This window comes from Chelonus insularis, unplaced genomic scaffold, assembly GCF_013357705.1.
Source record: "Chelonus insularis isolate UGA/USDA-ARS -01 unplaced genomic scaffold, ASM1335770v1 contig_310_pilon, whole genome shotgun sequence".
Taxonomy (NCBI): domain Eukaryota; kingdom Metazoa; phylum Arthropoda; class Insecta; order Hymenoptera; family Braconidae; genus Chelonus; species Chelonus insularis.
Window position 1 is genome coordinate 525,986 of NW_023276483.1, and position 27,525 is coordinate 553,510.

Genomic DNA, 27,525 nt, shown 5'->3' on the forward strand with positions numbered 1-27,525 from the left:
TGATTTCGTGTATATACTGTCACATTATTATTAGTTAAAATGTACTTCATAACGTGAATTAACGAATACATCGAACTGGCATCTTGTAAACTTGTATTATAAATTTCATGTAAATTCAGCTTGTATAATGTATATAAGTAATGTAAATAATTTATAATACGAATAAGGTATAATGAAAGTGCATGTTTATTTATTATAAATATTAAGTTATTATATTAGTTGCGATAATTATTAAAATAAACTCTTTATTGGATAATCAAATGAAACAATTGAAATGATGCATTTTAAAGATGATATATTTGAATTATAACAAATGAATATCATGTTTGCTTGTAATTAATTACTGTTATTTTTTTTAGTAAAATAGACGTAAACAGGGTATTAAGATTTGAAAATTCACGAAGCATATCAGTGTAAGTTGCTAATGCTCGAAAAAATAACAAAACTTACTATATGGTTTTGTAATTGTCTCTATAGCCTAGTGTCTTGTTGAAATGACCGCTTTCAGTAGGATACGAACGGCCAAGACGGGCTAATGTAAAGTACAAAATTATGCTGTGTGAATAATTTCATTTATAGAAGCTTTACTTTACAATGTACTGAAAACCAAGTATCGAAAAATAGATGAAAAATAATAGTTAATGCAAATTGTCTAAATACTATTTTATAATTGACTGTGGTGGTTAACTTAAATGTGTTAAGAGTGAGGCTTCGCTAAATATAAGTGTGTATTATATTGAAAAGTTTTGTTTATAAAATACGATACTACAGCCAATTAAAGTGTACAGTATAACAAACAGTTTGAATTGAATTATTATTACAGAATGATTAGTAAAATTTATAATTTAATGATAAAACTATTGAACTGTTATATTTGTACAATTGGTATTAATAATAATAGGTTGAACGAAGAAAATAATTTTTTGAATTTAATGATAAAATTAATTGATATTATTGAAAATATAATGATTAAAATTTTTGCTTGGCGAAATTTTTCTTAATTTTTGTTATTATTTTATTGCAATTTCATTATTCAACGTGTCAACTATGTTTACAGTATTATTTATTTATATATATATATATATATACATATGTAATTAAGATATACATATAATTAAGATATATATATATATTCATATGTACATGGTGTGTACTGAATAATTCATTAAAATCTAAATAGATAATACAGGAAAAATGGTGTTTAAATTTATTTACATCCTTCATTATTTTTTTACATGAAATAATAAATAGGTTTTGTGGTAAGTTTCAGTGTTTAAAAAATAAATAAAACTGATTAAAATTTCATAATAATAAATATTACCATACAACAGTTTTTCATAAAACAAAAAAAAAAGGGGGAGAGGGGTTGGAAAAATAATTCAAATCTAAACACTTTATTTATTGCAAGAACGATGAAAAAATTATGTTATAATAATTCTTTATTTATTCAATAAGTAAAAGGCAAACAGTAAATTTGCAACAAATAAATATAAATAACACTCTTTTATAAACCAGTATTCTAATATGAAATTATAATGATAAATTAAATTGATTTATTTTTTTTTAAATTTCATATCTAGTCCGTGAGATTATACATATTTGCAGCAACATACATATTTAGCGTATCCAAATTTTTCATTCGTACAAATGATATATTAAATAGGATCGTAGCTAATATACCGAAAATGTTTTAATTATTGGTATTTATGTATCGTTATTGTTATTAAATTGTTTGTTTTGTTTATCATTTTATTAATTATTTAAATATGTTAAATGAATATTTATTTGTAACGCTATTAAAAAGCGTTATGAAAATATAGTCAAATATATTTTTGATAATACACTTACAAATTTGCACAGCCCAATGATAGAAATAATCATTGCCAATTTAATTATTAACTCATCAATATCTTATTCGAAAAAAATTATACTAATTAATAATTTAAAATAAAGCAAAAAATTGATTTATTTTTTTTTTATTTCTCAGTCGTACTTGTATATTTACCACTGTTGAGTAGAAAATAAAATAATAATAAAATTAATAATAATAAGTTTTAAATAATATTCATAGAACTTTTTACACTGACCATTCAGTTACCATTCAGTTATTTTCTGATGTTTTATATTATATTACAATACTTTACGCAAAACAATTAGACAAGTATTATTGTCATGGCAATATCAGGTGCTAATATGAAAAAAGCAATATCTGGCAGCAATTTTTTTTCATTTTTTTTTCTTCTATTTTGGCACACTTAATTAATTATCTAAAACAGAGCATTAATTAATAAATTTCTCGCTCGTAACATTTTTTAAATTTCGATATATTCATCATAATCAATGGAAAAAAATTTCATATCAATCGAACGATGAATGTTTATTAAAAATTCTCGGTGCATATTTATTACATTTTAAAAGTAAAAATTTATAATAAATAGAACTGATTTAAATGCAACAATAATTTTGCAAACTATACATTTCTAAAATTTTGAATGTTTTTTTCGCAAAATAAAGCTTTAAATGCATTATCATAAAAAAACAAAAAAATTAGTTATACAGAAGCATGCAACTATATTGATTCAATTTAATGGGCATATCGTGAAATGGAATCGAGGAACATTTATTATTGGAATGTGACTATTATAGACTATGATATTTCCTTAGGCAAAAAATTTATAACTTATCAATTCAAATGTAACATATTATATTATTAACTTAAAATGGCAGTATTTTTATTCCTCTTTAAATTTAAAAAAAAACTATCCTGTTTCATATCGATAATTTTAATTTATTTAATTGAAAATATTATTAACATTATTATTATTATTAATATTTTATATCAAAAAAATTGATATCTAATATTATTGAAAAGAAAAAATTTGCCAACGAGAATTTGTAATAAAATTTCATCAATAAATTCGGAATTTTATTAATAATATATGCATAAAATATTTCACTGATTTATAAGTACAATATCTTTGGGTATTAGCCGTAGTGACGCATTATTAATGGAAACCCGAAAATTGAAAAAAAAAAACAAACAAACAAAGAAAAAAACTGAAATAAGCACCATTATCGCAAAAATAATCTTACTCTCAATTAAAAATTTTTTTTTTTTTTTTTACATATTTAGAATAAAAAATCTAGTGAATTTCGCTATCCATAATTTAGAATCATACATTTTCATATTACCTACTTTTTTCGAAATAGATAAAAGTGGCAGGCACGACAAATTTAACGAGAACAATATAGTAATCTAAATTTCCAATGAAAATTTTAATGAATATTTATAAATAAATTGTAATGAAATTATGAAATCTTTGAATTAATCAAGGAAAATAACAATTATTTATCAGTGAGATGATAAAATTAAATTATGGAATGTCGTAAAATTAAATATACACATATGTAGTATATATATATATTTGTTTTATGTGTGTATATATATATATATTTGTGTGGAAAATAAAAATAAGTACATATGTTACGAATCCAGTCGCGCCATGCCATGTGTACTTTTTACCTAATATCTTATTTTGTTTCGTTTGATTGATAAGAATAATAATTGAATAGTCTAGAAATCACATGCTCTGGCATATATGAAATATTTGATAAGTTTGACTCAGCTTAAAAATCTTAATAAATATGAATATTTCTATTTCTTTTGATATATTAAATTAAAAACAGTAAGAAAAATATTACTTCACAGATCGATAATAAAGATTTTCAAGCACTGTCATTAAATCATTCCTCAACTTTGTAATTAGTTTTCCTATATTATACTATTATTATAATCGGTTTTATGTTATTTTTATCTTACTGTTATTATTATCGTAATTTTTTATTTTTATTTTACCACCTATGTTGTAGTTTAAGATATAATATAAAGTCAAGGTAAATTCTTAATTGAATTTTTTTTTTTTTTAGTATTCAATAAATGATAAGTAGATGCATTATCATTTTGTATTTACTTGGTATATATATATATATATATATATATATATATATATATATTTATATATTACCCACAATAATTAAAATTCAAACAACGCTTAACTAAAAATTGAATAATAAAACTAACTAAACACCTCAATAACGAGGAATTCTTTGGAGAATTTAAATTATTGCTGTTGATTCCTTTTTTTTTAGTGGTTGATCTATTTTTTGGAGTATTGTCACTCGTTTTTATGTTTTTCGTTTAATAATTATCATTTGTTCCCATTTAATATTTAGTAAAATCTCTATCTAAATCGACAAATTTCAATGATTTATCATTATTTAAAATGTTTTTTTATTTGATTAGCCACCGATACAAATGAACAATTTTATCAATTCATTAGTACTATATAAATTTATTATATAGTACGTACACATTTGTTCCAGTCTTGGTCCACAATGATGAATTATCTTTCGTCTTTATATGTATCTTTATTTCGTTCTTCTTAATTGATTATATCTAGCATCATAATACATTAAAAATTTATTTATATTTATACATTATATTATTATGTGTATTATTAATTGACTAGGTCGTCACTTGATTGCGAGTTTTCTTCGCGACGTATTCCTAGTATAAAAGATTTTTTTATTTATTACATTTTTTTACCATTTTTCAATTGATTATTCTATATATATATGTATCAATATGTATATATATATATAAAACTTTCAAAGTGCATATTTTTATATTAATAAGTACACATAATTTATTGTGTAAATCATCAATAATTAATTATCATTTTAATGACTGTCATACGATTTATTTATTTTTAATCATATTAGTGGTAAAAAATTTTCATTGTTAAGTACATATGGCCATATTGTTAAGGGCTATGCTGCAAAATCAACTTTGTCCCATGTTAATGTAAGATCTGATGACATTTTAAAATCAGAATCTTCGATGTTAAAAAGATCAAATGGATCCTGACTATTAGCGAGCAGTGGATCATAAAGATCATTGGCTGTAGATTCAACAGATGTAGGAATAGAAAAATGAATAGAATTAGATGTAGTTACAGTAGTTGTTGTTGAAATTGTATTTGCAGCAACACTAGATGTATTTGTGGTGATGGTTGAATTTGCTAATGATGATGGTGATTGTGGCATCAACGAATCAAGCCAATCAGAATCATCCATATCCATTGGCATATCACCAATCTCCATAAATTCTTGTGGAGTTTCCATTTTTACTCTTAAATCACAATCTAATTGACCAAAATCCATTGTATCCAATGTTTCAAGGTCTAATCCCAATTCCTACAATTATAATTAAATTAATTGATAATTCACAGTTTAAAATATATATATTTTGCAATAATTATTTATTTATGCATTACCTTGAGATCTAAATCTCTTGAATTATCAGATGAAGTAACTTCTTGAGGTGGTTGAGGATCAGGAGATCCTTGTTGAGTAGATTGTGGACTAAGTAACATTGCAGTATCATTATCGTTATTGGAATTAATAAATGATGAAATTTGTGATTTGTGTTGTTGTTGTTGTTGTAATGCACTAGGTAATTGAACAGAAAATGTAGCAAGTGGTAAAGGAGGTGGTATTGGAGGTTGAACAGAGGAAATAGGTGAATTTGGACAATCACTTTGACTAACGTCCATAGCCATTGGACTCAATGGGTTTGATGTTGAAAAAACTAGAGATGGTGTTTCATTGTCTACAGATGTTGAAAATATTAAATTTTGTTGTAATTGACGATTTGGTGTTGTAGGAGTTGAAGGGTCTTGAGCGGCACTCGGTGGTAATTCACCATTTTTTATTAAAATTTCCAGTACATCATCAACTACTTGACTTTTAATGTGATTTTTTTGAAGTGGTTCTATTTTAACCTTTTAAATATAAATATAATATATTATTTTCACACGTATGTACTTGATAAAATTTTTATTTTTTTAAAGAGAAAAAAAAATAATTCTGTACCTTTAATAATTTTGTAGTTTCATCGTACGGTGACTGACATGATTTACTCTCAGTGGTAGTAGTTGTCGCTGTCGTAGTTGTCGTTGAAACCGAATGATGTTGCTGTTGTTGTTGTTGGACTTGGGCTTGAGCAACTAATGCACCAAGTAATGATCCATTTATTTTAGTTGGCTTCGTTAAATTAAGAACAATTGCAGTAGGCAGTTGTACAGTAGTGTTATTATTTTTCATTTGATTTTTCTTATTATTAATAGCTGTTAATGTCGTAGAATCTAAAAGAGTGGTATTATTAGTATTTGATTGAGCTTGTAAAAATAATGAAGAGATTGATTTTGTGTTATGTTGTTGAAAATTACTGTTTTCATGTTGATTTGATTTTTGTTGCTGCTGTTGTTGGTGAAATTGTTTTTCTTGCTGCTGCTTTTCATGCTGTGACTGTTGCTGTTGTTGTTGAAGATGTTGTAATTGTTGTAAATGTAATGCTAGCTGTTGTTGATGCATTTTATTCTGTATATGGTGTTGAAGAACGAGCTTTTCTGCTCGTACTGTTGTTGGTTGTGTTTGACGTATTTGTTGGAGTTGTTGTTGTGATTTATATAGTTCACGCTGTAACTCTTCAATTCTTTTTCGTTGTTCTTTAATAATATCATCTCCTAAAAGAATATATAAATAAAGTATTCTTAGTGATATATTACTTAAAGTGATTAATATTAGAGACTTACCTGGTGGACTTGATGGATCATCATGTTCACTATTATGAGGAGAATCAACTCGAGGGCTGTGAGGTTCATCTTTTATTGGCGATTCAGGAGTTTTAGCATGTAAACTTGATTCGTCAGATGTTATTGGTCCGGGAATATCCATAAGAATATGGCCCATTTGTGTAACAATAGGTCCGTTAGAATTATTTAATATATTATTGCTTGATAATTCCGTAAAAGGTTTTAATCGTTCAATTAGTTGAGGCTTAGAGCCAGATACTGGAAGATTTCGCCTTTTCAATTCTATTTTTAGATCGCTCACTTTCATGTCTTCTAACTTGCCTAGAGGCCTTAATGGTGGTTGTTCTGAGGGATTGTTGGATGCATTTGAAGGAGCTGGACTTGGAGCATTAACACTACTACCACTTATACTGCCAGTATCACTCGCTCCACTACTAGTTAACGACAATGATTTTTGTGCTGCCGGAAGAATTATTTTAGGATACTGGAAAATAATAATTATTTTTAGAATTGGAGTAAAACAATACTGTAATTTGTTACAACAATTTTGTCTAAGGATAATAGTAGTAACTGTCGAGTGAGAATAATTATTTATTATTTTATTATGAATATACCTTGTGCTGCCACTCAAGCTGCCATTGAAGAAAGAGCTGTTGTTGTTGCAAAAGTAATTCATAGCTAGTTTCGCTAGATGATACAGAACTGAGACCTGTGCTAGACGATGATACAGACGTCTTTTGTGCATTTGGAGGTCCCTGAAAAATGTTCAAACATAATTATAAAAAAGAATTAATAAAAACAATTATGAGAAAATAATATTGTGATTTATGTTTATTTGTATTTTAAACTATCTATAAACAAAATTGAGTAAAAATGACTTGAATATTTGTATTTTGCAACACCATCTTCAAGTGCAATTAGCGCTTGAATTACTCAGTACTAACGAGGTGGTCTGGTACACTTTGCGACGAGATTACAAGAATTAATCATTCGATACGATCTTGGTGCTCGACTTCTCTTATATCAGTATTTCACGCGATGAAAGCAACAAGTAAGAGAATACTCTCCAATCAAGAACAGTATAGTTATAGAGGATATTTATGGCCCAATTTTTCCGTGCCAATTTATTGTTTTACATATTTCATATTTTATCAGTCAATAAAAGTTCCATAAAATCCATAATTACCTTGTATTCATGAAATTTGATTGTACGTGTTTTAGGTTGACTCTTAGTTTTAGATTTTTTTCGGTTTTTATCTTTTCCTGGTGCATCACTTCGTTGACACGCAGTAATCGCTATTGGACTAGGTTGTGGTCTAGGTGTGACTGATGCAGGTGGTGGTGCAGGTGGTGATGCTATTGAAATGTTTGATAAGGGGCTGAGACTTGATGTGGTTGAACCAAGAGACATCGGACTAGGTGCTGGTACCAGAGGCAAGATAGTTGCATTTGTACCATTTGATTGATTTGCCTATTAAATAAATAATAGATATAAACTATTTCTAAAATATATATAAACATATTTAGTTAATAAATAAAATAATCAGTTAATTAAAAATGATATTATGTTTATAAAGAGAGTGGATTAATCGTAAATTCGATCTCGTCTCATGTAATTCAAGCGTGACTCGAAAATGAGAAGACGAAATGAAAAGAAGTTGAAATTCCAGTGGGTCCTTAGGTTAACGAGGGGGAACCGTATAGATACCGGTGCGAGAAAACATTGTAAGGTCCTCAATTAAATTTAACAATCCTAACGTACCTGAGACAACGTATACTGTTGATTTTGATGCTGACCAAGTTGTTGATTAGATTGTTGTTGTAATTGTTGTAATTGTTGCTTTTCTTGTTGGTGTTGTTGTTGTTGTTGTTGTTGTTGTTGTTGTTGTTGTTGATGATGTTGCTTTTCATGCTGTTGTTTCTGTGATCGTTGTTGCTGCTGTTGTTGATGATGTGATTGTAATTGTTGCTGCTGAGGCGATCGATTATTAACAGTTGTATGACATAATTCATTAAATGTTTGTATGGTAGATTCACTGCAAGTCGTTTGATGGAAGGTTGGTGGTGGTGAAGATACAACGACAGCACCACCGGTTGTAGGAATATTAAGAGATACAGTTACAATTCCAGCTGATTTCGCTGCGGTTTCTAACACATCAGATCGAGTTTCAACAGGCGACGATGGGGTGCCCTCAGAACTTTGTGAATCATCCTCGAAATTAATATAATGGTCGGGATGTTGTGGTTTAGTTAACTGACCCTCACACGTCGCTTTAAATGGGATATGACCCTCTAAAAAATTTTTATTACAATTATTATAATGTTTTTAATTTGTTATTTAATATGATAATATGCTCTTTCGTACCCTTAATAGCTCTTTCTATAGGTTCTTCAGTATGAAGAATATTTTTTTGTATAAGCTCAAGTGGACCAGGTCGATGACTAAGTTGATCATTAAGTTGATCAGCAAGTCGTGCTTTCTTTAACATACGCTGCCTTTCAGCAAGACTAGGATCAACATGTCCAACATCTTCAAGGATATGTTGTCTTACAAGTTCATCTCGTCCTGGTCTTTGTTGAATTTTAGCTTTCAATAAATCACCAGTTTTAGCACGCTCCAACTGTTTACGTTGTTCATGAAATGCAGGTGGTGTCTTTAGTGCTAGAAAAAAGTAAATACACTAATAATAATTTTGAAAATTTACTAATAATTTTAACCTATTGTTAACATGGAAAAAAAAATGATAGTAACACGGAAATGCACCTGTTACATGCTAACTACAAGATATTCTACATAACAGCTATAATTAGTGAGCCTAGATTATGTTTTGGATGGAAGGCAAATAGTTTTGATGAATTAGATCAAGCTTGCAGCTCCTGTTATTGTCACGACTTGCGAAAGCGTTCTAAATTGGTGCATGAAGAAGACACGTCGTGTAAAGAAGAAGAAGAAGAAGAAGAAGAAGAAGAAGAGGTATCTACACCTAACACTGTAGCTGAGAGAAAAGAGGCATGACCATTTAGCTCTTTCTCGGGAATATAATGCGTCGGTGGATGTGCAGACTAAAACGTAATTGGAGAGACTATGAGTGGTGTTGGTATAGAGCTTAACTTTGCCAACTGGATTATATCGAGGGTAAAGTGAAAATGAGTGAGTATAAGAGAACTCAAGTAAACAATTTTGATGTATATGAAATGGGCTGTGTTCCAGTTGTTGCGTTTAGTTTGCGGTGAGTTCGGTGGCCCTATATACATATATCTGTGTATAATACATATAATATACGTAATACCAGAATATTATAATACACACTTATTCATTTTGTTGACTGTTATCCAAAAATTTTATAATCATATCTTTCACACAAGAAAAAACAACAACTTGAATCAAATATTTCCCATTATTCATAAATAAAAGTTTGTTTCTTTGAATAAAAAAAAATGAGAAAAAGATGAATATTTTAGTATAAGTAAAATGGGAGTAAATTATTTAGTGTATAATAATTGAATAAATATATGATACTCACATGGTATGATACCCTGAGCTACTAATTGGTTGATTGGTCTCCTTAGCATTAATTTAACTTTCAATGCTGTAACAAAATAAAAGAAAAAAATTACTATTTCTGTTAGCTTGTAGATAATTAAAAATTTGTTATTGTATAAACAAAAGTGATATATTTGAATATATTTGTGTTGACGACACTCTTGAGATGCACTTCGTTTGCAACTTGCTCGTGATAATGATCTCTTTCGTACAACGAGTTACTTATTTTTTTTCTGCTTGTCGGCCGCCATTCAACATAAAGGATGTGAATCATGAAATATATCGAGATAAATAAAGGAGCTCTTAATTTTATATACATACAAGCATGTATAATCAATGACATTGTTTTTTAAATATATTATATTATTAAACAGTATACATATGTATTATTCTCGCTCGTTAGAATTCTTAAACTATAAATATACATATTTTTATAATTAAAATTCAAAGGTAATTATAATAATGCAGCGATGACGATAATGCATCATATCAAATATTATCGTGAATAGAATAAAAAATGGTAAAATTCATTATTGATTATATTGTCATTAAGAATTGGCTAAATCATTAAATGTCTAACCCAAGAATGGCTTATAAGCTACGCTCCACAGTACAAATTAACACACAAAGGGAACCGTTGATATAAATAAATACAGTCAGTATATATAGTTACGGAATATCAAATGTTCTACGACAGTGTGTATTGCTGAGAAGAATTGCATAAAATTCAAAGTCAAAAACAAAACCTATCGAATCAGTTTACGATTCGAATTCTAAGTAGTAAAGATTTATACACCAGTTCTTTTCAAGTTTAAAACTTGCTGTATAAATGATAAAATATTTACACTATTGAATTGTGTTTACATTCCTATCTATTACTCCAAATTCCTCCATTTATTACTCCATCATTTTATTCTCTTTTACTTTTGGTATATTTTGTATCGGAAGATGATTAAACTTTTGTACAATTTTTAGCCATTACTGTGTGTGTGTCAAATATTGCACTCGATTTAAGGACATTTTGTTCACATTAGATTGTTGAGGTCATTGGTGGGTGTGTTGAAAAAAAGTTTATTTTATAATTTCTCAACTACCCTTCAACTATCTTACCCTACTACTACCATAGAACCATGCATTCCATAAATACTTTTGCTAAATGGCTCTGGTTTTTTTTAGTTGATTCAATGAATCTTTGTTTTTCAGTGTAGAGTATATTTTTTCATGATCAATTCATTACAGATTATTGAAAGTAAAAAATAGTCTGCACTTGTGAGATACAAGTAGTGGTATGATATTTAACTGAGATTATCGTGAACAAAAAAAAGTATTATGTTTATCTCCAGTCTGTAATTTTAATCATACCGATTACTGTGAAGCAATGAATTTTTTTCACGTGTTCCTTTCCATCATTCTATTTTTGAATGTCGTGTACGTAACAAGAAGACAGTAAGACACACAAAATAGACAGACGGATAAGACACATTCACACTAGTGCAAGCTAGTGTCGCGGGGGTGATCCAATAATATGAAGCTTTGGGTATAAATAAAGCCTCGAGAACCCGGAGATCCCAACAGCCGTGTCGTCGTCGTCGTCGTGGTTGTCGTCTATTTCTTCCTCTCTGCTCATTCTTATTATCAAATACGAGTTGTATATATACGTTTGTTGGATCCATTTGCATCCATTCTCTTCTCTCCAGTTCTTTCTAAACTTTTTACTTTTCTCTTACTTACTGTGTATTTTTTTCTCAGATTTCATCATTTCCCTTCAATTTTTTATTCGTTTTTCTTTCTCCGTAGATAAATAGATAGATTTTCAGATTAGTTGCTTGAGTAGAGAGTATTTGGAGTATTTAATTGATGGAAATGTCATAATGTCAAAAATTATTTTTTTGAATTTTATTGAAAATAATGAGTCAGAAAGTAAGATAAATTTTTTTAAAAGTTGTTTAGAAATTGATTCGAGTAATGAAATATTTATACGAGAACAAAACATGAAGCTAATAAAGTGCATATATATAATACAAATTGTTTTATAGAAATTTAATATGTTTAAATGTACATTCAGATAATTTTGTGTAACATATACTTGTGTGTGTTATAGTTTAAGCTCCACCCATTTTATGGCCACGCCTTCTGATAGGAACAATATTAATATAATTTTTTACATAATACTTCATCACACTTCTATCAATATTGTCCATTATTATAAACAATTTCCCATACATATTTGTGTTCATCCCTTTAAATCTTTTTTTTTTATCTTCATTTTTATCTCTCAAATGTGAAGATTCATTAAACATAAAGAAATGTACATATTTTAAGTCTTGACATTGACTACATGGGGGTTTTTTTTAATTAGTAAATTATTAAGAGAAAATAAATTTTATAATAATTTATATATGGTGGAAATGATGAATATGAGGATGAAAAATTTTATTTGCTGAGAAATGATTAAAAAAAAAAAGTGAAAAAATGAGAATAAAAAATATGAAGTTTTCGGTGCTGTCATGTTGAGTCGAAAAATAGGGTTAAAAACACAACTAAATTTATATTGTTTGTCGGTATAAATCAGTGGAAGCTTTACGAGCGACTGTGTATTGCGTAAATTGTAGTGTTATATCAATCGTCTCGTTCAGGGTATTTCTGTTACTCCAATCTTTCGAAAAAAATTTTTTCATGCTCTTTTTAAATGTCAAAAATAAGTTGTAATTAAAAGGATGTTTTTTTTTGATGTCTCTCGTCAACAAACATCTCATAATTAAGAACTGCATTTTTAAAAATAATTATTTACTTCAAATTTATTATTGTTTATTGTTATAAATGTAATAATTTATAATGAATACTACAAATGATTAAAAAAAATAAACAATATTTGATAAAAATAGAGATTATTTAAAGAAGGAATTTCGGTTGTAAGAATAATTTCACAAATTCTTAATTTAAAATTTTCAATGCAAGAGATTTTTTACATTTTCTCCTATCACCAAAAAGTTTAAACTTTCATTTAAAGTAATATATTCTCACACATGTATGTAGGCGGACCACGTGGGCTTGACAGCCGTGCAATACTTACAGGAACTGGTTACACCTACGATTTCGAGAGTCGAGAAGACGGAACAAAACGTCGCGATAAAGACACGTGCAGAATAGTAGCAACAAGTTTGAGAAGGTGAACTAGAAAAGAATGTTAACAAAGATCGTTTAGATAATATAAATAATATGTTACCGATCGAGAATTATTTTACTGTCATACATACATTTATGAATGAACTTTTACTAATTCTATCATTGAAAACAAGTCTTTTTTTTTTTGTTTCTTTCTTCATAATAAAATATACAGAGAAAAAAAAAGATGAAAAGTTTGTATGTTGGTGGAAGAGTATAAATAAGAGGGGAATGTTGCATACGTAATTAAACAAAGAGTCAACGATGAACAGAAGACCGCAATCCCTGACGTAATAATGTATGTTTATTTTATTATTAAATGGATAGAGTGTAAATAGAATAAATAGAATAGTGTTAATAATGTTTGATAGAGTGAGTTGCGTCTACTTTATTTTATCAAAGTAATGTATAAGAAAAAGATTGGAAAAAAAAAATATGAGAAGAGTAGTGCGTGATTATTTATTGTATCATTGTCTGTTAGTCATAAAATAAATAAAATCACAGTCGCTCTCCTTTTTCTTATTTTCCGAGGCCGCCCCCAATTTGATTGCAAGTCCTTCTATAACCTGTAAGTCCCGTACAATAATTAATTTACTTTTCATCATGTGGCAGTCGACTTTGCAGAGTATGTCTGCAGATAGCGGCAAAAAGAAACAGCACAAGCGAGACCTCGGTTGCACGCTTTCCACAAATGGAATTGGTTTCGCTGGTAAAAGATACGATCGTTCGTGGCATGGAAAAACGCCATAACTTGTATCCTATATGGCGGCAATGCACAGGTGCATGCCACTCGTGTGCAACTATACGACTCCTTGTCTTTTTATCCCCTCTTATGCGTCTTTACAGATCTCAAATCCCTCCTTCCTAAGTAAAAGAGGAGGAGAACCCACCCATTTTCCTTTGATCGAATGTCTGTGCACAGAATGACAATTTTATTCTATCCTCATTTTCTCTCTCTTTTTCATATTTCATCCTCGAATTTTTCTCTTAATAAAATAAATAAAAAATCATCATAACTAGAGTGTTTTTAATTTTTTGTTTATTTATTGAACACATGTAAATAATTTTGTTGTATCAATATGACAATACAGAAGGGTATATACATAAAATAATATCCAAAGATCCGAAGAATCGATAAAATCGACACATACTCGGCGTTAAATCGTGTAAGCAACCTTGCTCTACGCGCGAATGGTTATGTTGAGTACAACGTAGCCGGAGGTCTCGATTATGATAAAATGTGTGGGCAGTACGCCTACACGCGCCCTTCGCTTTCTTGTTTCATTCACAAATTTCTAGCCTCTTACTCAATGACAATTTATTTTATTTCTTTTTTATACCACTCTCCTCTTCCTCCCCCATCACCTACTTTTTTCTCCTATTTAACTATCACTATTATTATTATTTTAAATTTCAAATAATTACCTTTATCACGCTTGATACGACGACAAATGGCACACATACGCCGACCACAATGTTGTTTTTCAAATTTTTGCTCAGGATCCAAGATAACCATAGTGATATTGTGTGTTTGTACGTGTATTTTATTCAATCTCCGTTATTATATTAATAATAAAACATTTTTTCTTTAAAACTAAATTAATTTGCACTTATGTGATTTTATTGAACTATTATTCCTGGCACATTTAACTCGGCAAATATATTTATATCTGTATTTTATATAATATTTTTTTTATTTCTATTATTATTATTATTTTGCTTTCCTGTTATTCAATATCACAGATTAATGAGAAAGTATTCTTTTTTCCCCTTATTCTTTCAATAAGATGCTTGACTAGATAAATAGATTATCCATTGATTATCTTAGATGCAGTTTTAAATTTTATTTCATATGTTCTTCTTTCCTGTGATTGTATGCTTCTCATATTCTGTCTTATTTCTGAAATATTATTATCATTCATAATTTGAAATTTTCTTCTCAATTGATGCTTTCAATCATTTGTTCCATTTATCTTCACTTCAAATTATTCTTGTCAATTAATCATTTAATTTAGAGAAATTAATATTCATCAATAATATTATTATAAAAAAATTTTAATCATCTAATTGTATTTGAATACAAGAAATAAATAAATTTATGTAAAGCTGAAGAAATAAAAAGAAACAAATGTGTTACTTAAAATAAAAATCCTACAAGTTGGAGCCGTTAGTCGCCCACATTACATTCACTCATATATTAATTATTATTTGAAAGATTTAGGATAATACCAGCCATAAAAAATAGTGAAATTGAAAAAGTTTCGATACTTGAGAATAATAATAAAAGATGTGACAGATATAAAAAAAAATTTCATTTTACAACTCTCGACAGAACACTTATTATAAAAGCTCTAACTGCATATCTAAATACAATATGTACTGAGTTTATGCATAATATTGAAACATTTATGCTTTACTGTTTAATCGATGATAGTTTTGGTTGATTTCAAATTTACCGTTAATTAACCACAGTCAGGGGGTTAATTGCACGATACATTATTTTAACGACGTATCATGTTACGAAATTAAATGGTCATACGATCTTAAAAAAATGATGTTAAACACTTACATACATGCAGTGAGACTATTATTTTTCCGTTTGTGGTTATAATACCGACCTGTTGATATCATTAGTTTGTTGCAAAACGTTTTCATTTTTTGGCCACGCTATTATTAATCACATATCATGTTATCTGTTGTTTGTGTAAGAGTTAATTGTTGTTTAAATAATATATTTTATTCTCTTTACACTATTCAAGTACCTTCACGTCACTTTAATCATTTAATACAGTTGAAGAAAAAAAAATGACTTTACTCTGAGGAATTTTTGACTTGTGCTCATTCAAAAATATATGACTTATTTCTGTGTACAGAAAGTGTTTTTTTTTCTTTTTTTTTTTCAACACCAAAGGAGCGATACAAGCTACTTGTCGACAGTGACTTGATTAATATCGCGTGTAAAGAACTTGATTTAATTATCAGATTTTTCAAAACGATAGGAATCGCTTCATTAAGAGACCTCGATGCTTGTTATGCTTTCTGTATTATCGTGGTTAGTTAAGTATATCGTACTGTCAAATCAAATTTTTTTTTCCTTTTCAATTAACTATAACCTTTACATTTATTTTAACGAAAAATGTTTCTCTTTTTGATTAAATTTATTTATTTTAGTGAGATATGAATGAATTTGAACTACCAATCAAAATGAAGAGCTCAATTATACTATAATTTATATGAGATTAATTGAAATAATGAAAGAGTGATTGAAGTGAAGATTGGAACAAATAATCATATAAAGATGTGTCAAAAAATACCTGAATTAGTAGTATAATAACAGATAATCCATACCACTTTACAAGTAAACGAGTCGAATAAAATATAATATCAAATATTCCAAATATTCCAAATGACTACAAATATTGTAACACTCACACATAAACATCAATTACCACAATGTCATAAATAATTCACAATATTGATATTAAAAAACCATTTAATTGAATGAAAAAATACTCCAACATAATAATAACAAGAGTAACATTTCAGCAAAACAGTCAAATAGAGTAATTGACACTTTTTCCGTGATGTAAATGAAAAAGATTATTTTGGGATTACACTTGATGCACTTTTGGAGATACACTTACATATGTTTATTGTGAGTCATACACGCGTATATAATAGTAAACAAAAAAAATATAAGCAAACGCGTAATGAGTCGATGGAGGTTTTGGCCGATCGTTCCGGTCCGGCAGCCGGTTTCTCAGTTAGTTTCTGACTGAGGGTGTGTGTATGGACGCGAGTCGTGCGCGAGCGGACCACGAAGAGAGGGGCCACGTGACGGTCCCTGCAGGAGGCACAGGCAACTGCGTGTGGGTCGTAGTTGCGTCGTTGCAGTGGTGCCCACGTGAGACCAAAAGAAAGATGGAAAATGTACACACATTTATATATTTATCTGTTGCTATGTTGGATGAGTAAATACATGTAAGAGAGAAAAGCACGTGTGAACGGTGGGGTAAAGACGTATAGAATCATAGAGGGGCGTGTGTGGGCGAAAGATCCAACGCGAGTGGTAACGGTGGGGTAAACTCGGGCCAGCTCAACACGTCAGGCCCTAGTTTAGTACAAGAGAAAGGGGACAATCTCGTATGGTCGCGTGCCCCAAGTCAACGTCATCAATATAATAATATATTTTTCATTCTCAAACCTTTTTGCAACATTGTTTTTTTTCTCTCTTTCTAATCTTTCGTCATTTTTTGAGAAAGGACAATACTCTTTAATGATGAGAGTAAACATTTTTCAATCCACCACCACCTACGTTACCAATTATTATTTTGTAAGATGATCGTTTTTATTTTCTATTGATTTCAGTATTAACGTCGTCCTATATCTTAATGCTACGAGCTACTGCCTACGCTTACATTGCTCATCCACAAGAGTTTGGGTCCGGTTGTCGAAATAATCAACCATGTCCGGCTCGCCTACACAACTGTAGTGTCTCAATTTTAATATCATACCAAAAATCTTATTGACATGAATTCGAATAAAATAGAACAAATACGGCTTAAATAGACAAACAGTTATGTGATAAACATCATCGTCATCATAATATTATTTATTTCATTGATCAAAATGATAAAAATTCATGACATAGAATATGTTGATATTTTCAAGTAAAATAATTCAGTTTATAATGATAATAAATGTTTACGAGTTATTGGAAAAAATATAAAAATGATGAGAGAATAATATTGGAAAAATAATTCAACTTTTCAGGATACTGTACGTTCTTGCAAGTGTTTTACGCATAACATAATATAATACAAGAAATGTGTGGAGACTACGAATTTGCGATCGGATCGAGACAAACTTGAATAAACCGCACCAGAATCTCTATACACTCTATACACTAGCTGTATACAAGCAACAAGATCTCGCGCAAAATGTAGCGAGAGATTGGCTCTTTGTGGGAGTCTTAAGAACACGCGCGCCGCCCAAGGGACAGCTCGGTAACAAACAACTCGCAAATCCTTCCTGTCAATTTAATCTCTCTGTGAATCCCAACGAAATGTTAATAAGGTCTTTCGCTACCGATTCTCTTCTCTTAAAGCTCCTCCCTCATCTTTTCTACATACTCTTTCTCTTCTCGTTTCTTCTGAATTCAGAGCAACACTTTATTTTCACACGCGAAAGATAAATGCTGTTCAGAGTACAGAAATTGTCTGCACAAAGCAAACACACTGCGCCCTTGTATCGCATTTACTGCAATTGTACCAAACTAGATCTATTTATTCATCTTTACTCCGATATTGTTTTAAATCATGTTCCTTCCTTTTTTATTCTATACATAAAAATGAAATAATTTCAAAAGTTACTCCAATACCAACACTTGACTTGTTGTAATATCTGTAAAATGACCTTTCTTTCATGTATATCCAAAGACAATAGTCTCTATCTGCAAATATTCCATATTCGAATGATTGTAATCAATTGTCCTCACATATTACATGTTTAATCAAAGGACTCTTCTCCAACTAATCCTTCATCCTTTGTTATGTAGTAGTGATGCCGACAATATTACAACACACCTTTATTTACAACTTGTGTTACCTTTAACTACCGATACTCCTGAACAACACTTGGTCATTGATATTTATTGACTCAAGTATGTATCTGATGTCATCGCGCAAGTAGTGATGAATGAAATGATTATTTTTCCAAGTTAAACGTACGATTATTACACTTGTTGGAGTGCAGGTGCAACAATCGGTATATTTAATCATTTTTTAAAATCATTCCCACGATTGTTTTATTAATTGTCTCTGATTTATTATCATTAAAAATTACTTTATTTTTACTTTTGTTGATGAAAATAATATAAAGGTCAATTACATGATAGTAAAAGTACTAATTCACATTATTTCGAAATGAATGAATAGCATGTACCCTTTACTTACATCATCATTTAGTTCCACAATATCATGATACTTGATTCGACCAAGACCCCTTTTAGCCTACGCGCAGCCCACCTACGACCTACGATAGTCCTGATTTTATATAAAACCAACTTAATGATTATTACTTCTTAACATCTATTTGACATTTAATATCTAATCAATATAATATTTGCACTATGTATTACTTGATAAATCTCGATATTATTTGACAATAATCCTGAGGATGTGTGATATTGAATGTCTGATAGCGTTAGCGCATGTGTACAAGTTATCTACATCTAAGAGAAATAATGCATGTTTATCGCGGCGGTATGGCTTTTGAAAATACTATCTATCTTACCTTGTTCTCTCTAACCATACACACATGCATGCATATAGCAACATAGCGTACAGTTGGAGTAGAGCAGTAGACAGTAATGTCAAGACATGTAATGGAACAAAAAAGAAAAAAAATAACATACAAATATACCTCATTCTTAAGCAGCTTCTGTAATTATTATTCGCTCGGCGATTTTATTACAATAGTATCATCATTTATGTATCCTTATCATACTAAATGTTACAACAAACAGACTCATTTTTTTTCTCCTTCATATTATTTTAAAATATTCATAATATGAATTTTGTAATAAAATATTATTATTATTATTATTATTATGTTATTTACACTCATAACAAACTATTAAAGTACTATCCCAAGTATATGATTCTTCTTTTGTCGTTTGATTTTTTTTTTTTTTTGTAACAGCATGCATCGTTGCATCTCTTGGTTATTCTTCTTTAAATGTACATATACACAAACAACGAATTCTAAAAGACAGAAGCACCGCGGAATAAGTCGCGCGCGCGCGCGTGCACATACCTCTCGTTGCGCTAACAATACGACCGCCCACGTACGGGAGATATCTCGTTTTATTATTATCCCCGTTTGCTGTCTTCCACTTTTCTTCTGAGGGTTCTCTTGCGTACTACCGAGCCCTTTTGTCGAGTCTTGTTTTAAATCTTCAAGAATGAGGAAGTAACAAAAATGTTTATCAAAATCATTCTTATTCTTTTACTATTATATTACAATTATTTATTATTCACCTTCTTATAATTATTACTCTACCCTATTTTCTTATTCTTTCAATACATTCCAAGAATTAAGAATTATAAAAATAATGGGTTTATTTTTATTTTAATGAAAAAAATGGGATTTTTTTTTAAAAAATCGTTCTATGAGTTAGTTGATAAAATGCAAAAAAGAGAGAAAAATGAATGCACTGTTGACCTTGATTCTTGTTGCGTATGTATTATCATTTTATGATTACCATGATCTTACCATTGTTTTATTGCAACGTATACTCTCGACTAAATGCTCAGTATATCTACCGACGTGTGGGCCAACTTTTACAACGCTTATCTCGATTGCACATACTGATTTTGTATTCTCCCTGCTTGCAATAAAATAAGTTTCGACAAATTGATGATAACATACCAATTTTACTCTTACTAACAATAGAATGATTTATTTATTAACATTACAAAATGATCATTTAATCGTAAATAAAATGGACTATGCTTTGTATACATTAAAACACATGGAGGTTTATAAATCTTAACGGTATTTCTTAGAAAATGAATTTTATCTTTTCAAGTTAACACTCGTTTCGGTGCATTGAAAAATGCATTCGCCTGAAAATGAGAGACATGAGAAATTTTATAGAAAGAAAAAGTAGAGCAAGTGGATATACACTGTATTATGTGTATATATATATATACATAAAAACGAAAACAAACAGGACAAGCAGTGAAATGGCGGTATATCGTATGACACGAAACACACAAGCCTCCGCAGATGACCCAAGACTTGACCTCACAACAGTCCCTTATTCTATTCCGCTGTAAATACTGTGCGGGAGTTTGCGGGCCCATGCGCAGGACCTTTGGATCCAACGACGTGCCGACGTAGACCTTTGCCAATCTCGACCGCGAAAATATATACACTCGAGCAAGTTCATTTGCCTGTTGATACTATGTAATACAAAGAAAAGAGACCAAAGGAAATCATTTTGAAGTTAAATTGATTCAAAAGCACGAATTTAAATTTGATAATACATTAATGATTTTTATAAATATTGAAGAACAACGATTACTAAGTAATAGTAATTGGAGAAAATGATTTTTTTTTGTTCTGTTTTTGATGAAGAGATGAATTATTTACAAAGTAGCACGTCGTATAAGCGTGCGACACCAGCACGAGGTATTTACTAGCAATAAGTAACAATAATTACGAGCTAATGGCCTGAGGCAGGCTCGCGCCGCCCTATCGCCATTCAATATATGTATTCAGTATTTAAATTAACCGATCGATCGGTACCATGTTCAACCTCACGCATTATGCAAATCACTTTTTACTGAATGCAAAAAACACGAAAAAGGTTTTCAGCAAAAAGCAATTACCGCCGACGCGACATCGGCGTAATACGCGCCGCCAGAGAAGTTAATTGCTAATTTTTCTCATCTACCATCAGCCATTATCCAGTATATAAACTTCAACGATTTTTCTTCGTTGATTTCGACTTTCAAAAAGTCAATTATTAAAAAGTCTCCTCAAAATCTCCAAACTCCTCCAACTACCCAAGATTCAGTCAATCCAATGCTCTAATAAATTCATTCAAAGTCATCGTGATTTAAGATAAATAATCTCTTTGTTATCATTTTCATTTTTAATATGTATCGTTTTTTTTTAACGTATCCAATAATACTATATAAAAATGTAACGGTTCATTTGTTGGAGAAAACTTTCAAGATGTAATATAATGTGTCCTCGACTTCACCCACGTTTCTTATTTTGCCCAGATATGCTTACTGTAAAGCTGATTTCCAAATAATCCAAATGAAAACACTTTAATTCTTTTTTTTCCTTCACACAACTCTCGTCATTATTATCCATCTATCTAGTTATTTATTTAATCTTTTTTATTATTCTCGCATATTCATTTATATAACAATTAATAGTATTTGAGATTTTAACGTTTATTTATAAGTTAGAATAATGTGTGTTTCTTTTAGCTGTGTCAGATTGAGAAAGAACGCGGGTGAAAACTTGAATTTATATGTGGCCGTAAAAAGAACTTAAAGGACAAGTGATATGGAGAACGTAAAGCCAAATTATATGACCATTACATGCAAACTTTGCTATATAAAATATATACATTTATACATGAATCAAGAAAATTTCGAGAATTGCAGCAAAAGTTTTCTTTTTTCATTATTTGAAGTAAATAAATCACTAATTGCTAATTAGATCTCATGACCTGTAAAGGCGCCACAGTAAAAAATAAAGCTATTATGTAGAGTCTTGTAGATAATATTAACTTAGCCCCGTGAAAACTGGGCGTTGGCAACCTATCATACTCTATCACTATTATTATACCATAATTACTTTACAACAATAATGTATACTACAAATGTAATAATTAACACGTACCAGACTACTATGTCTCAATGGTTTAGAAAAACAAAGTAATTTTTAATGAAAACATTACGTAAATAGATTAGTAGATAGATACTAACAATTTAAAAGAATCAATTTTAAATAAAAAAAAATAAGTCTTTGTCAGATAGAATTATTTATCATTAATAAATGTATGTTTAATCCTGCTTAACCTTTATATTTTATAAATAGTCACTGTCAAAATTACCAAATATATAGATTTTTTTATTTGTAATAAATAACTAAGATTAATTATGATGTCAATATATCTATACAAAGGGTTTAATTATCAAGCTTATTTATAAATGAAATTTATTATATTAGTAATATACAATTGCATTTGTCCTTGAGAATACAAATGTGTTGGCGTTTGACTACGCGGAAGATAGAAAAGTTGTTCTAGCTCAGTGTTGTGCACAATAGTGTAGGCGAAATATATCAAGGCTAATTTTTTCAAGTCAAACCAACTTGACATCTTCTATCTCAACCTGATTGATTGATGGAAGTTATCATTTTTATTTTAATTTTTTATTGTTTAAAATCAATTCTTCATACTTTTAAAGCAAAGAAACACAAGAAATTACTCAACTATTTCTACCATAGTCTGATCAATACTCTGATTTATTTACTCGTTACTCATCTTAACTATCAATAACGTACATTTTTCTTCATTTATTCTAGGTTTTTTTTTTTTTTTTATTTTCCCCACGAAAAAAGGAAATAATTTATTTATTTGAAAGAAAAAAAAAAAAACGAATGAGATGGAAAAAAATGATTCAAACCAAATTGAAAGATATTTTTAATCTCTATAAAGTACCTGCAAGTACTTGTACTCGATTAACGGTATTTATTAAAGGAGAAACTCTTGAAACTTAATGGCTTATGTGCAGTTATAGTGGTCAATACGATTTATAATCTAGCAAAGAGTCATAATCAGGTGCATTTAGTGCCATAAGTACAATATATATATATTTATCATTGGCATCTAATCTTGATGTAATTTCAAACTTACATGGATGATTTTTTCATTTTTTAAAAAGAATAAATAAAAACGGAAATGATATTTACTATTAGCAGTTATATGTATATATATATATATATTGAAATGAGACGTTAACGAAGAATTGATTAGAGAAGAGAAGAAGAAAAAGGATGTCCCGTTCAAACCGCTACGTGTAGGCGTTGACACATGGCAATTCTGATCAATCGTTAGCTTAATAATCGGTCATTTGAGTTCTTTGGCTTAGAAGAATACTTTTTTCTTTTTGCCATTTTATCAACTCAACTCAGTTATCGAGCTTCGAATGACAACTAGCTTCACTTCCTTCCTTTCTGTCTCACGTACGTTCAATATTGAATTTCAATCAAACAATATGAAGTCTCATTATATTTTCATCTTGTTGCTAACGAATTCTTTTTATTACACCTTGCTAATTTAACAACTTCATCATTAACATTTCAAAATAATACCAACAAATACATCAATTATATTTATAAATAGATCATCAATCTCGTGATTGTTTGTTGATTAAAAATAATTTATTTTAACATTATTGTAATAAACTGATTGTGATGGATAATTTATTGGAATATATATGTATGGTAATTATTGCTATTAATTTATTTATTCGCAACAACAATAATAATCTGGAAGATTGATTTTATCAATATACTTTATTGACACCGGAAAGATAAAGTGCCGTTGCTTGTCAATTATTATAGTGAGGAAGTACTTCCGTATTATAAACACATGAACATATGATAAATATTCGCAACTCGTTCGTTATACGTGCACTTTTGGCTCGTGCGTTCATATCTCTCAATGTTTAGTCTAATAAACACCACTTCCTACATTTACAAGCCCTATTACTAATATTCATTTATAATTCTAGATCATTTTAATACTCCAAAAAATTACTCAACAGATATTTCTAGTCTTGATGAATTTACTTAACAAATCAAGTTGCAAAAAATATCAGTAATTTTTTATAATTTATGCGTGAGCATTCAAATATTTATTTTATTATGATTAAAATATTGCACATGTTTCATTCATTATTTGTTCGTTCATTCATGTTAACTCTCACCCAAGAGTTCTTTTAACTGGTGTGCATATTATTGGTATCTTTAATGAAAAATTCATTTTACGTCATTGATATAAATAAATAGTAGTCAATTTTTGCATATTCATAAAACTGTATGTTGCAAAGAAACTAAGGGCTGAAGTGGGCGGACCGGATTAAGATATGTCAAATGTCTATGTCGTATCGTTATACAGAGGAGAATATAACACAAGTTCGAAAAGTAAATGTCATGTACATGCGTTGAAATCGACACTATTATATACTAGTCTGGCGTTCAAGTCACTCATATATAAGATAGTAATGCGTATAATATTCAACACTGAATAGTCAACTTTTATACTAAACTACCTGTGCCTACGCAATTTCGACAAATTAAAATACGTCTCTTAAGTAAAAATATAAAATAATAGTCATAATCATAACAATAATATTCTAAAGGTATTGAATCTTTGATAGACATTTAATTTAATTATAAATTTAGGCATTTTTTGTTTCTATCAAATTAATGAATTTTTCTTTCAATAAAATGAGAATTGAAGATTTAATTATTTGATGTTGGAAAAATATACTTCAACTTAATTATATTTTAAAAACAAAAGAAAATGATTGAATAAATAAATGATATCTCATGTTTATTAATAATAACGTAATAATTTGAATAATGTATAATTGATATTATTGCACCTGAAATTTATAATATTGTGTGAAGTGAAAGTGTGTAGGTAACCATCAATGACATCATTCTTATAAATAGTAGCATGTAAATTGCACTTGTTTTTAGTGTACTTATATACATATTTGATAAATACATAAAATAGTTATGTATACATATAAAAGTACTTAATTTTATCAAGACTAAAGCAAATTTGACTACTCATTCGAATAAAATAAAAGAAAAAAATAAAATTGAATGACTTGAAAATATTTAAATACAATCAATTAAAGTGCAAGTAGCTACCAGTTAGTACTCATTAAAAATATCAGAGCCTTAATTATAATAAAATTGAGTAAAACAAGGAAATATTTATTACTTTTTTATGATGTAATAAAAGTAAAGAATAAAAAATTAGTAATAACAAAAAAGAAAATAAAAAAATACGATGAATCGATAATTCATTGGGTGGTGCAGTGCGGTCAGCATTTGATCTGGTGTTTCAAAATGAGCGTATGATTATGAACATGGGGATAATGGGTACGTTGTGAATCTTAAAAGAGACGGTAAGTCAGATCCAACGATAACGATGAGGTGTACGAGAGTAATAGTTTAGATTATAGTGGCGCCTTTGGCTTTACTTGTAACAACAATTGGTTACATACATGTAATGATGTATAGTAAAATAAGCAAAAGTATGAAAAAGAAAAAATGTTTTTTTTTCATCTTTTATATCGTCATCATATCAAATAAGTAGTCAAGTAGCAAAGTTGCTGACGATATAATGTCTTTTTGTAAATGCATTCTAACAAGTTTTAAATTATATATAGTAAAAGAAAAAATGAATAAAACTTACATTCTTTGTTGCGATCCATGGCATGCTGTAGAGGAGAATCATCGACTTCAGCTTTTGGCGGTGATGATCTATTACTTTCTGCCATATCTACCGTCTCGTTTTTTAATTCCTCTAATACACTATTTTGTGTTGTATCACTTGTCAACTTTCTCACTACTTTTAATGAATCGTTTACCGTTGATTCTATTTGTTTTGACAAAATTGTATATTGTTGATTTTTTCCTTTTTTTATACTCTCAACCTCCGCACAAATATTACCTCTGAAACAAAATTTTATAAACTTGAATAAATATTTTTTTTTATCTTTATTTTAAATGATTTATTTATAATAATCTTTTTAGCAAACTTTCGAACAGTAAATAACATTTGTGACGAGAAATAATGAAATTAAAAGCTTTTTAATGACATGTTGAGAGTAATAAATGAAGCTAAACTATAACAAATGAAGCAATGTAAAAAACCAAAAAAAAAAAAAAAAATTAAATAATTGATTATACATATGAAGTCTATAGTCATCGTTGAGTATTAATAAAATACTGAATGTGTAATAAATTCTTGCAAGTGCCGCAAATTACAGACTTGGAAGCAACATCATTTTTCTTTTAATTATATCAATTTGACTGTTAATAATTTTATGTTTTTATTAAATATCGAAAAACAAATGAAAAAAAAAAAGTGTAAAAGTGAAAAATATAAATAAATACATCTTCATTACCTGTTAGCTTGTTTAATTAAACGTTTTTCTCTTTTCTCCCTCGATTTGTCGTATTTTTTAGCCTTGGACTTGTTGGATTTAGTTTCAACTGTAATACCGTTGTTAATTTGACTGTCAATGACGTTACTAGAACTGTCACTGACTATTGTGGATTCTTCGTTGTTAAATTGATTACTAGATGACGTCGATGTTATTGATGCTATTGATGTTCCGCTGTTGGTGTAATCCTACATATATTGACAATTATAAAATAATTAATGACATAATGTTAGTGAAAAAGATCGATAATTGAATAAAAGTTAGTAAACGTGTAAGGCAATTTACCTTAAACCACTCCGGATAAATAGCGCTAATAGTATCCAGGAGGTCTTGATCTAGTTGTATCCTCCAAAACGGGGAGCCACTGTCTAACCTGTGGCCA

General features: G+C 29.1%; 1 protein-coding gene across 3 annotated transcripts; it reads right to left on the reverse strand.

The window, feature by feature from the left end:
- Nucleotides 1-4,267: 4,267 nt before the first annotated feature.
- LOC118065386 (myocardin-related transcription factor A-like) lies at nucleotides 4,268-27,525 on the reverse strand. Of its 3 annotated transcripts, none has more exons than XM_035080633.1 (12): nucleotides 27,429-27,525; nucleotides 27,105-27,331; nucleotides 26,390-26,649; nucleotides 10,181-10,246; nucleotides 9,022-9,318; nucleotides 8,419-8,948; nucleotides 7,843-8,127; nucleotides 7,271-7,411; nucleotides 6,657-7,140; nucleotides 5,935-6,587; nucleotides 5,337-5,843; nucleotides 4,268-5,256 (listed from the first exon to the last, which is right to left on the reverse strand). In XM_035080633.1, the coding sequence occupies exons 3-12, from the start codon at nucleotides 26,472-26,474 to the stop codon at nucleotides 4,831-4,833; spliced, it is 3,474 nt and encodes a 1,157-aa protein (XP_034936524.1). In that variant the 5' UTR covers nucleotides 26,475-26,649; nucleotides 27,105-27,331; nucleotides 27,429-27,525; the 3' UTR covers nucleotides 4,268-4,830. The 3 variants fall into 3 exon arrangements, with proteins under 3 accessions (XP_034936524.1, XP_034936523.1, XP_034936522.1); XM_035080632.1 differs by lacking the exons at nucleotides 26,390-26,649; nucleotides 27,105-27,331; nucleotides 27,429-27,525 and adding exons at nucleotides 14,791-15,265; nucleotides 16,680-17,193 and having other exon boundaries at nucleotides 5,935-6,206; nucleotides 6,291-6,587; XM_035080631.1 differs by lacking the exons at nucleotides 26,390-26,649; nucleotides 27,105-27,331; nucleotides 27,429-27,525 and adding exons at nucleotides 14,791-15,265; nucleotides 16,680-17,195.